The 13,637-nt window shown below is 42.6% G+C and overlaps 1 protein-coding gene across 1 annotated transcript in view; it reads left to right on the top strand.

Annotated features, from left to right (window-relative positions):
* Window positions 1–252: 252 nt before the first annotated feature.
* The window catches only part of pde3a (phosphodiesterase 3A, cGMP-inhibited), a 73,291-nt gene continuing 59,906 nt past the window's right edge, over window positions 253–13,637 (top strand). The window contains exon 1 of the mRNA XM_083774108.1: window positions 253–1,587. Within this exon, the coding sequence (XP_083630234.1) occupies window positions 643–1,587 (945 nt within the window). The 5' untranslated portion in view covers window positions 253–642. The remainder of the gene's footprint in view (window positions 1,588–13,637) is intronic.

The following is a 13,637-nucleotide window of genomic DNA, read 5'->3' as shown; positions in this document are numbered from 1 at the left end:
GGTAACTTCCACAGGAAGACTAAGCCACGGGCAACCCAGTTTCCCTAAAAAAAGCCCAGGAAATTCTTCATGTAAACATGGCTTCCATCCACACTGCACTGAGGCGCCTGACACACGGCATGTCCTCACTGCAGCAGCTCGCTGTCCAACGCCACAGAATGGACAGAATAGGGGAACAATTGAAACGTGACGGAGGAATTACCGGAGCGGCACAAAAAAGGGAGAGTGTCAAGTGGGAGGAGGGAGAGCGAAGGAAAAGAGGGAGAGAGAGACTCCGTGAGGAGGAGAGAGGCAGTGGCCTAGATGTGTGAAACGCAGGAGGTTTCTTTTCTAGTTCATGGCTGATTATCAGGGGGTAGCCAGAGGGTAGCTGACTACTTTACTAACTAAGGCAAATGAGAGCTACGTTTTAAACCACTTGATCACACCTGTAAAGTTAGTAATACTAATACCCCTTATTTTGGGAGATATTGGTCCATTTTTGTGCGCAATTTTGTTCACATTTCAGTTGGGGAATTACCCATTTGAAGTTGCGCCGCATGCGTTATTTGGAATTAACAACACGGCATGAAAAATGTACTGAGACACTCACATCATATCCTAAATATATTTTAGGCCACATATTTCTCTTGACTGATAGCGATGGCCTTGGAGGCAGACAGCGACAGAGGTTCGTCAAGGAGCGCTCATGAAAAATATCCCCGGGCGGCGTTGGAGCGCAACGGCTATGTGAAAACATGTGTCACCCCTCTCCCTCTGTATCAGGACGCTGAGTGCCAGTCGTGGCCGAGACTCGCTGTGACATGGAGTTCCCGTGGAGTGTCGTCTGCGGTCTGTGTGGCCTCCGTCTCAGTTATTCTCGCTCTGCTGCTCAGATTGGTCGATTGGGATGTAGACACACATAACAGCAGCAACAGCAGCAGCAGCAGCAGCAGCAGCAGCAACGAAAGTAGCAGTGAGCCCGGGTCGCTTCTTCATTTCGCAACGAGCTGCGCGGCGGAGCTGCTGTTGGCCGTGTGGCACCTATTCTCTCCCGTCTTTTCACTCGTATGTGCCTTCTTCTGGGTCGGACTGTATTTGATTCGCTGCGGGGTGCTGATCCGCACCGCGGTTTTCCTACTAGCGGTGTGTCACTTGGGCGAAGCCGCGGCACAGTCCCTCCTGCGCGGCGCGGAGGAACAGCTGCTGTCCTTCCCCGCCACCCTGGTGGTCCTCGGCTGCCTGGCCAGCGGGGCTCTGCTGGTCGTCCGGCTGCGCCAGGGAGTGTCCATCCTCGTCTTCATCAGCATCATCAGGGCCGTCTCCCTCGTCTCGCTGAGCACAGTCCGAGCCGGCTGGAGACCCTACCTGGCCTACTTGCTGGGGCTGTTCGGGGTTTTGCTTGCGAGGTATGCTGACCGGCTCCTGCCGGCCCCAGGGACCAGCGGGACGGGGTGCTGTGGTTCTGTGACCGGGGCGAAGGAGGAGGACATCCCGGTCTTCAAGAGGAGACGGAGGTCCAGCTCCGTGGCGGCCTCGGACATGATGGCTCATCAGAGCAGCAAGTCCCACCGCAGGACCTCTCTGCCCTGCATTCCACGGGACCAGGTCAGGTCCATTCAACTTTTCACATTTTAACTTAAGTGCTTCGGGTTCTTTTTGTTTTAGGCCCATGACCTTTACATATGCAGTTTGGTTAATGGAGAAGCGACGGTCACATTGAGTTATGCTTCTTCAATGAGCATATGCTAATGGCGCTAATAATAATTATAAAACATGATAATAGAGTATTATAGTGTTATCCTTAGGCTACAATTCCTCAGACCTTGCTTATTGTTGTATTGTATTCTCATTTCTCATATTAGGCTAACAAGTTTACAGGAAAACATTTTCACTTAAATTGTTTACCTTCCTCCTGATACAGCTGTTAATTTGGTCATCGTCACGGTGCTTAAATGTGTTTGTGTTGCCGATAGGTAAATGGACAGTGCACTTTGCAAGCTAATGCTGTGTTAAAATTACAGGCCTGGCTGATTGCTTCTGATGTGAGTGTATCTATCCGTGCGTGCGTTTCAGCCGCTTGTGCGCATTTGTTAGCGTCCTGGACTGCGTCCATGCACGAGTATGGGTTGCAACCTTTACCAAACGTGTGATGATGACACATAAGCTACTTTATGATTTTTGCTTCAATGGGAGTTGACGCGGGTGTAGTTGATTGACAGATGAAAACGATGTGGGTATTGGGTAAACAGTTAATGAGAGCTATAGTGAGATATGGGACAACTCGTAATTTTATTTTATTTTCGAGGGTGAGAACACACCCTAAGTAAATACCATATGACTGCACTACTTGTCTTCTTTTACTGTGCAGAACCAACCAGACCTCTGTTGAGGTTGAACAGTTACATGTTGTCATTTGGTTGCAATCCTTTAAAGCTCTTGTACTGAGGGTGCACAAATTCAGACAATCTACATTTTTACTTTTCTTGATTGCTAGCACAGGCACTCTTGTATGACATGACATGACAGGACAGGACAGGACAGGACACAACACGACACAACACGCATATGCTCATATATACTTGCTTCCATTGGAGTAAATACATCTTAAATTGCTATTTTTGTAATATAACCCTGTCATACAGCAGAGCAGGTTCAGAGCAGGTTCAGAGTTTTGTAATCAACTCACTCACTCACTCGCTCATTTGATGTAAGTTATTTGCTCTATAGCTGACAGTGGTAATCATATCATGAACAGACCATCATCTTCTCTCAAAGCGGTTGACTACTTTTATTAGGGTCAGTTTGCATTATGCTCAATGCTCATGCCCTCTAGTGACAGATAAGATCAAAACAATAGTTCAAAGTCAATAAAAGAGTTGTCAATAACTTTATTTATAAACCACCGTTTTTGACTGTTACTTCCTTGTTCCTTTAGGTGGAAACATAGCACAGTTCATACTTCATAGCCTGGTCCTAGATGTATTTGTGATTTTCCCTCCTTTCAAACACTCTAGCTTCCCCTTTATAGACTTTGGCTATAGGGGTCAAAGGATGTTGACATGGTAGAGAGTGGAAGCACTAAACCCCTTTCGATGTAATGTAACTAGAAGAGTGTCGCGCCGTGACATGCCACGCATCTGTGTCGCAGTGCGATCCGAGTGAGACACACACACTATCTGAAAATAAAATGAAAACAAAAAACTGGGCTTGCCATCATGCACCTGTAACCCACAATGCATTGCATTGCATGGAGGTGCGTGATCTCTGCACTGTACCTCTGTCCGACTGTACTGTACCTCTGTGCGACTGTACTGTACTATACACTGCACTGTATTGTATTCGGTACTGTACTGTACTGTACTGTACAGAGTAAGTGTACTACTCTGTACTGTACGGTACTGTACTTCACTGTAATCTGTACTGTACTACTGGGACCCTCAGGGGTTGACAAATTATTTTGGGGGGGGTCCCCAGATTATTTTCACAAAAAAAACTGTACTGTACTATGTAGTACTGTACTGTACTGTACTGTACTGTACTGTACTGTACTGTACTGTACTGTACTGTACTGTACTGTACTGTACTGTACTGTACTGCAAGGGCAACCTATAGGAGTATAGGCACATGTGCCAACATTGGCACAGGGGAGGCGGGTGGTCACTGGCACACTGGCATAAATGAGAGATAGTGGAGGAGTTTAGGGAAAGGGATATTTCACGCTAATTATAATAATTAAATTTAATATTATATATATATATTTTTTTTTCTAAAGAAGAAGAAAATGGACAATCAAAATATGTTGGAAATAATTTGGATGTGGTGTCATAATTAAACTTAATATTGATATACACCCTGCTATATATAAAACATTCCTAAAGTGCGAGGTCGTACTGAAACAACAGAGCTTCTTAATACGGCACAGTTAAGAAACAGGAGTTAAACTATTTATCTGTTGTCTGTGAGGTCACGTGGTCTAATAAAAACACAGGAATGACCTAAAATACCGTAAATATCTAAAATCACACACTTATAGTTTTCAGTCTCACACATTCATTCTGACAGATCCACAATTCAAATCCTATAACTTTCTGATGCTTGATTGTGTTTCCAAATTTCTAGGGAATCCTGCATGAGTGAAATATGGCAAAAACAGCAACATACCAATTTGCCTCAGTGACATGAGTGTTGACGAATTGGACTGCTTCAACTCTCTCAGCACTATTCATGGATTTTTGAATCCCTGTCTTAGGTTGTTGAAACACAACAGAGTTCACAAGTGACCAAACGCCATAGACATTCTGTACCCTCCAGCAACCTATCCTTGTTTTGCATTTCGTAACATCCTTGAGAGAGACATAGAGATCAAGACAGGGCAAAAAACAAGAGGCATACAGTGAAATGAACTCAATATGAAAAGAAATCAGTGTAAATCAGTGTAAGAACTGGGGTCCTATTGTACGTTGGCCGTTGTCAACATTTTACGCACGCACGCACGCACGTACGCACGCACGCACGCACACACACACACACACACACACACACACACACACACACACACACACACACACACACACACACACACACACACACACACACGGTGTACCACATCTTATTGTGATATTGAGATAATTAATAAATAAATTACCTTTAGTCACACACTGTCTTGTGTGGATAAGTAGGTTTATTGTCTCCACCAGCCGAAGGCATGGGGAGAGTATGTTTTGCACTCCGTCCGTGTGTGTGTGTGTGTGTCCGTCCGTCTGTTACCAGCTAATCTCCGGCGCCGTTGGCCCAGGCGATGCCAAACGGTGCACACACACTCCCTGGATGCCAACAACAAACCTCTGCCCCAATTTTTCCACAATGGCCTGTTATAGCACCACCATGAGGCCAATTTTTGCAAAACAAAATTATTTATATTACTCATACACATTTTATCTATACATCATGCAACTCGTTACACACTAGTGTAACTCTATAGTCATGTGATCAACACGGACCTGCCCGCTTTCCCATATTCAATCCCCTTTGGCTAAGATTGTCTTCCAAAGTTTGCACGATTGGTCCGTTTTGAACAAAATGCCTCAAATCATGAACATGAAGTGCAATTTGATCATGACGGGTCTGTTTGTTTTCTCATATTCCATCCTGATTGGCTAACATTGGCTTCCAAACTTGGCCCGTTTTCTACAAAATGCTGTTCTTTCTTTCTTTCTTTCTTTCTTTCTTTCTTTCTTTCTTTCTTTCTTTCTTTCTTTCTTTCTTTCTTTCTTCGTTCGTTCCTTCCTTCCTTCCTTCCTTCCTTCCTTCCTTCCTTCCTTCCTTCCTTCCTTCCTATAGTATCCATACTGTGGATAATATATCTCTCCAAGTGTGAGTGTGCGTGTGCGAGTGTGCATTAATATTAATAATAATAATAATTCATTCATTCACTACAGAAGAACACTTCATATACAACATTATAGAGCGTCGCAGTCCCGCCCCCTTTCCAGACCCGGAAAATAATTCCCTGTTCATTTTCCTCATAGACTTTTCAAAAAGTATTTTTTTAAACACGTTTATATACGCTGCGGACAAAGCCAACTCGATTTGTGACAAATCATGACAATAAACACAATGTTTTGGGCCAATCAAATAATTTGTAAGAAGAAAAACATGATTTGTCACAACTCGAGTTGGCTTTGTCCGCAGCGTAAACGTCTTTAAATAAATCTTTTTTTAAGTGGTGCAACCACTTCTACATCCAGCATGCAATGCCCTGTACGTGTTTGTGTGTGTGTGTGCACCTGTGTGAGCAGGAGTGGTGTGCGCATGCGTGAAATTGGAACGAGAGAAGTATGTGACATGGCTGCCACCTGCTGGACGCAAACGATACAGAGAAGAAATTGGAATGATACAGAGAAGAAATTGGAATGATACAAATTGGAACGATACAGAGAACCAATAGATGGGAGTTGCACCACTTGGTTTGGTTCACACTGGTGTGATTTTTTAAAGTCTATGAGGAAAATGAACGGGGGATTCTTTTCCCGGTCTGGAAAGGGGGCAGGACTGTGACGCTCTATATAGACCCTATCACTTACTATTCCTCTAACAAACTGCCCACAAATCCGCACAACCAAATGCTGGGGCTTAGAGCCAGTCTTGTTTAAAGCCAGATAGTGTAAGTCATGTTTTACCCACTATGACCTTACAATTATGCTGTGTTTCGGGTTAAGGATTAGCATGTACTGCATGTGAAATATTTAGTAATACTTTTACATTGTAAAGGCTTTTGAAATGAGCTGCACACCATTGTAGTACTTCTGGATTAGATTCACACTGTATGTCTCTATGTTATTTTACAGTGACAGAAGTTGTTTGTGCTTAAACCAGCGTCCTAGAGGAGTGGGGATTTTGAGGAAAAGGCCTTTGCTAGTGGTTTTTGGGTCACATTCAATCCAAACTCTCTTTACGGGATAGCAACAGCCATAAAAGTAGGTCGGTTAAAAAAAGCTGTGATGTTTTCAAGTGATTGTTTTGTTTGCAGTTTTGGCTCTCTCTTCATTTGACATAGGCAGTGGTTAATTCCACTGTCCCTTGCATGTCACTGTGGCAAAATATAAACCTGCAAAGCATGAATAATGAATGAGTTGGCAACTTGATGAACCAGAATGCGTCACTCACTTTACTACCATGTCTTTTTTAAATTCATTATAAGTTACAAATGAGGCAATGGTTGGATGCATTATTCACCACCATCGTATCATGTATCACATAATGATAATACATATACCTGTACATATACCTGTAGAGGAAGAGTGGTAGACAGAGATAACGAGTTCATAGCAGATTTTGAAGGAGAAACCTGCGTTCAGAATGCTATTTCAAGGAAGACCCATATTCTCTCATTGACGCACAACGATTTTCCAGGGAGACACATGGCCTGTTCTGAGTGCCAGGGCGGTGTGACTTTTTGTCACATTGCAGCTTAATAGGGTCATTTGGTAGGGCATGTGGTACTGGTTTAATGATCCCACTATACCCACAAAGAAAAATTCTCAGTGTTAACTCGCATTTGGGCGTCCATTTGGCTCGGTTTTTACACTGTATTAACAGTGGATTTAATGTGGAGGAGTGCCTGACAATACAATATTTAAGTCTCTCTCTCTCTCTCTCTCTCTCTCTCTCTCTCTCTCACTCTCTCTCTCATATATATATATATATATATATATATATATATATATATATATATTATACTTGTCTTTTAGAACGTAGGAACTGCCATTTTACTAACTACCCAGTAGAGGTAGCCTATAGTTTACACCACAAGTGAAAAGCTTAACAGCGTTGTATTGCACAGCAATACAGCAAAATGGTAAATTCCATTTACTATGGAATTGTGTATTTCGCGTCAGTTGTTTGGTTGGTCACGCCCCCATATATGGTCATGCCTTGTGCCATCACGTGATGTCATCAATATTAAGCCCATATATGGAGATCTCAACAGGCCCGAAGATCAAGGCTCGGCCTTACCTGGCCCACAGTAAACCCTGTACACTCAAGACACTGCCCTCGCTGCCACCCTTAGATCTGGAGCTGACCTGTTCTGACATTCCATATGTTGATCTGACCTCATCAAAACCTGTACACTCAAGACATGCTCCATATATGGCCAGTACAGAATTCATCCCATATGTTGATTCGACCCCCCATGCCAAAGCACCAGTGCTCGCCCAGCAGTGTGCTGTCACCCAGGTGGATAATTATGTTGATCTGACCCTCCATTCCAAAGCGCCAAAAGAACAGTGGCGTGTATGCACACACGCACGCACGCGCGCGCGCGTCCTGTCCCCGACGACACACTGAATCCTATACCCTCACTTTACGTACTAACTATTACTCGAAGTATATTTTTTAACACCATAGATTTCACTGTGTAGTTGATAAATTGATAAAGTTCCCTGCTGCGCTTGACACAGCCAGTGTGAAGGCAAATGCAGCAAAATAAATATGCAAGAATGATGCCCAATTGAGTCTACCGGAGTTGAGGTGTGAATGCGACCTTAGTGTCAGAAAGTATATTATCAGTCAGCTCCTTGTGTGTCACAAGCACCTGAGTCTGAGACTTGTCTTGCCTCTTGTCTGTTCCCATCTCTACCCTTTTTTCGTCTTGTCTAATAAAAACACTGAAATTACCTTAAATATCTTACTAAAATCACATACTTATAGTTTTCAGTCTCACACATGTCATTCAGATGACAGATCCACAATCCAAATCCTATAACTTTACGATGCTTCATTGTGTTTCCAAATTCCGTTATCTATTCTAGGGAATCCTGCATTAGTAAAATAGCCATATGGCAAAAAACTGCTGAGAACAAGGTGACAAGTGTAGATTAATTGAACTGCCATGTCTCTCTTAGCACTATTCATAGCTTTCAATATCCGTGTGGGCTCACAACTCGCTTTAGAATGCTTTATTTATTTGGTGACAAAACAGCAAAATGGGTTAGGTTTTTTTTTTGTCGCTAAATGAACAACAGAGTATTTAAATCAAAAGTGAGTTGTGAGCCTCCACTTTGTTCTGTTTTTACAGTTTGGCTCAGCATGCGTGCGATGTGCGTTATATTTTTCTCTGAATCAATTTAAATGAGCAGCACATAAATTATTCTATTTTTATTTACCTACAAACCACACAAAAACTATTGCTGTTCAAGTACATTATCTACATTTCAAAATATTTGTTCTTGTTCATCACAGCGTTCATCATAAAAGTTATATCTTTAGTATAGGATGTTCACAGCACAGCTTATTACTGCTGTTCCAAAATTAGCCTATGTATTTATCATGTCTGGAACATTTAAGTTAATGTGATGTCTGCTGCACTGTTGCATATCTGCTAATATATCAGATATTCTATATATAGATAGCATTAGGACGCATTCATAGCCTAGGCTTTATTTTAATGTACAATGTTAGCTGTCAGTATAGCTGTTACATTCCTGTCACAATTATTACATAAGCTCCTAATTGTAATTATTTTACATAATCACAATTATCTTGCATAATTGTCATATATTGCCATTCAAAACATTGTGGATATAGCCGATATACTGTACAAACTCACAACCCAAGCTCATAACCCTCGCAATGTTGTGAACTTGTAGATCGTCTATTTCCACTAATGTCAGTAATTTCTTTGTATATTTGTTATTTTTCACATCTGCCCTGTTCAATCTTTGTTTACGAAGCCTAAAATAAATATATATTTATTTTATGTAGCCTATATGTTCCAATGTTCAATGTCAAAATCACAATCAAATCATTAATCACAATTATTTGTTTGGCAATTAATCATCAAGTACAGTTATCGTGACAGCCCTATACCTACTGTACTGTAGGACTGTGGTTTGTGTGGCAAATGCCACTTCATCTTCTGAGCTTATACTGATGTTTCCATAAGCCATGCACTGTCTGACATAATCTAACTACGCACGGAACCAGAATCCTAGCAACAGTAAAAGTAAGAAGAGTGTGTTAAGTCTAACCTTTGGTCTGATTTATCTAGAAACGTATGTTGTATTATTAAAGGCAAATCAATGCACACCAATTATGAGGGGCAGTTTGGGATAAATGACAGTAGTTATAGTCGATTAGTGCTAGATGCCATATTTATTTAACTGACACTGTCATGTCTGGGTATCATGAACTGTTTTGAGTACATTTGCATTCTTTCTTTTTTTTTTACTTAATTTGTATTTGCAGATAAATAAATTAGTCACATTGCAAGGGTTCATATTGATCATTAACAAGCAACATATTCCAGTCCATTCATGAGTGTCCATCATTGTTATCATCGGTATCGTCCTGTTGATATTCAGTCCATTTCTCCCACTTTTCGGTGAATATATCTTGACTCAATGTATGAGTTAGTTTTCAAACAGGGCACAACACAAAATCTAACTATTAATTTAAAACTAAGACACAGTATCAAACCCCCCCCCCACCCCATCCACTCTTATTTTCCCTTATCTTATCTTCGGAACTCCTGTAGTCTCTGCTTCGCTCGTCTCAGAGCCCTTGCTCGATTTTCTGGCGAGAGCACGTCATTCTCCCCTGTCTCCGGCCCCTCCTTCCTTCCACACGTTGGAATCCTCTCCTCCACCGTGGTCTCTGGCTCCCTCACCTGGACGTCCAATCCTCTCTTTCTCATGTCTCATGAGAATCGTATTCTCATTTTCGTGAATGGCATTGAAAAGCCAACTCCTTTTTGCTTCAACAACTTTTTGATTTCAGCATATTTATAGAGAGATGACTTCCGCACACCCGGTAGGTAATTTGGAGCAGGTGCGATGATGACGAGGCATACAATGTAGAAAGGATGGACACCTGCCACTTGCTAGGTTCAGAGCCTTTATTAAGAAGCAACGTTTCGGCCTTCCTCAGGCTGAAGGAAGGTCGCAAGACCGAAACGTTGCTTCTTATGCTCTGAACCTAGCAAGTGGCGGTGTGCGGGTGTCCCTCCTGATTTCAGCATATGACTTGCGTTTCATAAGCACTTCCACTGGATAATCATGGTCGACTGATAGCTTTTTTCCATCCAGTTTAATGTCAGCCTTCCAGGCTTCTTTAATTATCATCTCTTTTTCTCTTCGGTCTCGAACTGTAGGAAGTTAACCACGATGGACATCGGATTGGCTTGTTCTTGTACTTCTTTGAAGTTTGTAAACTCCTGTCGCATGTCTCTTTTAAACTATTCTTTAAATTTAGAAAGAAATGACCTGCTCACAGTGCTCAGCCCCTGGAGCAGGTCTCGGTGTGGCGTCCCCTCGCCATGCTGTTCTCTTCCTATCTTCTTATCGTCGCGTTCTGTTGAGTTTTCCGACTGCATTTTGTTCTTCGTACTTCCTCGTTTCCTCGTTTTCCTCCCCCGATCTCTTGCATCTTTGAATTTGTTGTATATTTGTATTATTCTTACTTAGACACAGGAGTTGCTGCCTACCGGAAGTTCACATTTGCATTCTTAATACGACTTGTGTCAACCATTAAACAGTACGCATTACATTTTGAATATTATGGTATTGTATGTTACCTTTTATATTGAAGGCACAAAGATAAATTATCTTATCTGGCACAATCAAAAACAAGGTTGGCTTTTTCCATTACTTCTAAAAACTTCTTACCAGAGCTGGAGACTTGAGACTAGTTTATTTAATTCACAAAACTCAGGGCTTGCAACTTGGCTTGGACTGCTCTGCTGTCACTTTACTTATTTGCAACTTAACTGGTTTAAGACTCAACTTGACTTGAGACTTTAATGCATAAACTCAATCAGATTTGACTTGATAAAACCCTGGAGCAATAGTTTATTCACAAAGCAACCACATATAAAAGGATCAGGTCTAGTTTAGCGGCGGTGGCTCAGGGGTAGAGTGCCTGGATGGAAACCGTAAGGTTGCCAGTTCGAACCCGGGCTCCCCCAGAGTTACTGTCAAAGTGTCCTTGAGCAGGACACTGAACCCCTAATTGCTCCCGATGTGCTAGTTGGTGCCTTGCATGGTTTCCGCTGCCATCGGTGTATGAATGTGTGTGTGAATGGGTGAATGTAATGCACAATCTATGTAAAGCGCCTTGGATAAAGGCGCTATATAAATGCACCATTTACCATTTACCATAATGTTAATATTTTGAAAATGTAATAATTGGTTTGTGAAATTACATTATACAGAAAGCAGCCAGTTGTCCTGCTTGTGTCACCTGCTAGTTACCCGTCTTCTGAATGGGTTTGATCATTCAATGTATACAGCAAGAGACGGAGAGAAAAGGAGAAAGAGAGAGTCAGGAGAGAAAAACGGCAGAGGTAGGAAAGAAACATACTGTGAGTGGTGAGAGATTTGCTGGGAACGGTGTGTACTCTGTACAATCCTCAGTGTTAATATGACTTTGAAAGTGTAAAAATGTACCTGTTTTTACACTCTAAGTCAAATTTACACTGAGGATTTTACTGCGAGAGGGGGAGTGAAGTGGGCTCCTGCCAAGCACAGCAGAAGTGTTGACGTTAAAAGGACAACTATCTGGTCCTTCTGCTGAACTTCACCACTTTCATTGTAAACATGCCATTTGTGTGAGCTGTCAAATGTGCACGCACGCAGGCACGCACGCACGCACTCACTCACTCACTCACTCACTCACTCACTCACTCACTCACTCACTCACTCACTCACTCACTCACTCACTCACTCACTCACTCACTCACTCACTCACTCACTCACACACACACACACACACACCATGTCATACTATGTGATGTGATAAACATTTATGGCGCGCATGTGTCTGTGTGCGTGCGTGTGTGGTTTTGCAGTATATGTGCATGCATGTTCTTCTTGTCTCCCTCCACATATGTATGTGTCTCCATGCCATATGTGCTTCTGCAGAGGAAAGAGGAACCTCTGGAGCTAACTGCTGAAAGGCTGCAGAAAATTATTTTAACCTGGCCTGGCTGTTACCCGGCAATCTGCACGCACGCACACGCGCACGCACAGTGCTTCCCTGCTGGCTGTCCAGATGAGGTTTGGTGGCCTTGGACAAGGCCTGCCTTGTTGCTCCACTCAATGGTGTGTTTTAGCTCCAAAATATGCTGGGGCAGATGGGGTGGAGGGGAGGAGGTTGGCCTGGGCATGGCTGCCCCCGTCTAGGAGTAGAAAACTGGGTCTGCTTGTACATCTGTCTGTCTGTAAGCCTCTCTCACTCCCCCTTGTGTTAATTGCAGCCAGCCATGCAAAAATGTCAGATGCCAAGCGCAGTGTGCCAATAGGGGTTGCACAGATTTTTAAAGGTGCGGACAAAGGATTTGGCATCTACAGCAGGTTGTTGTTTTTCTGTATGTGCCCACAAAAGCTGACCAAACACAGCTCACACGGTTACATGCATTACACTAGGACTCAGAAATGTATAGAAAAGTACAGTCACACATTAGCAAATGAAGGACTGAGGCCAACGCCTGCTGAGTTCAAATTTGCATCAAAGTAAGAAAGACTTTTGGAGCATTTATTTATATAGTGCCTTTATTCAAAGTGCTTTGTACAATGTGCATTGCATTCACATGATGGCAGAGGAAACCATACAAGGCACCAACCTACTTATAAGAAGCAAGTTGGAAGCTAGGGCCTGAAATTCATTTTCAAATGGGGGAGAATTCCCCCACCCCCCCTTTATGCTTCAGGGCGGATTTATACACTTTGGGGGTGGATAGGATAGATGCTACTTGTGAGCTTAACCAAACCAAAATAAGCTTTACTCGTATGTACCAATGTAACAATAAAGTACAACCTTTAACTAAAAGGTCTTATATTCCATTTTGTCACTCTGTTCCAACTTTTGACAGAATTCTCCGTCAATTAATGTACACTTGTGTGAAGTGAGGGGCGCTCTTATCATTGTACATCATCCATTCATTGTGAGCTAATGCTAACATAAGCCATTTCTTACAATGGAGGTCTGCGAGCGAGGGAACCGGATGTGAAAACATGCTAATCTGCCCTATTCTCGCTGGCGCAGCTAACTACCCCACTACCGCCTACTGGCCAATCACCAGTCAATCACAAAGTGAAAGTAAAACGCTCAACACGTCCCAAACTCTCCTGCCTTCTGTCTCCAAAACTATGGAATGC

This window comes from Protomyctophum parallelum (assembly GCF_964188405.1).
Source record: "Protomyctophum parallelum genome assembly, chromosome: 9".
Lineage (NCBI taxonomy): Eukaryota > Metazoa > Chordata > Actinopteri > Myctophiformes > Myctophidae > Protomyctophum > Protomyctophum parallelum.
The sequence above is the reverse complement of the archived record's forward strand: the minus strand, read 5'-3'. Positions and strand labels throughout refer to the sequence as shown.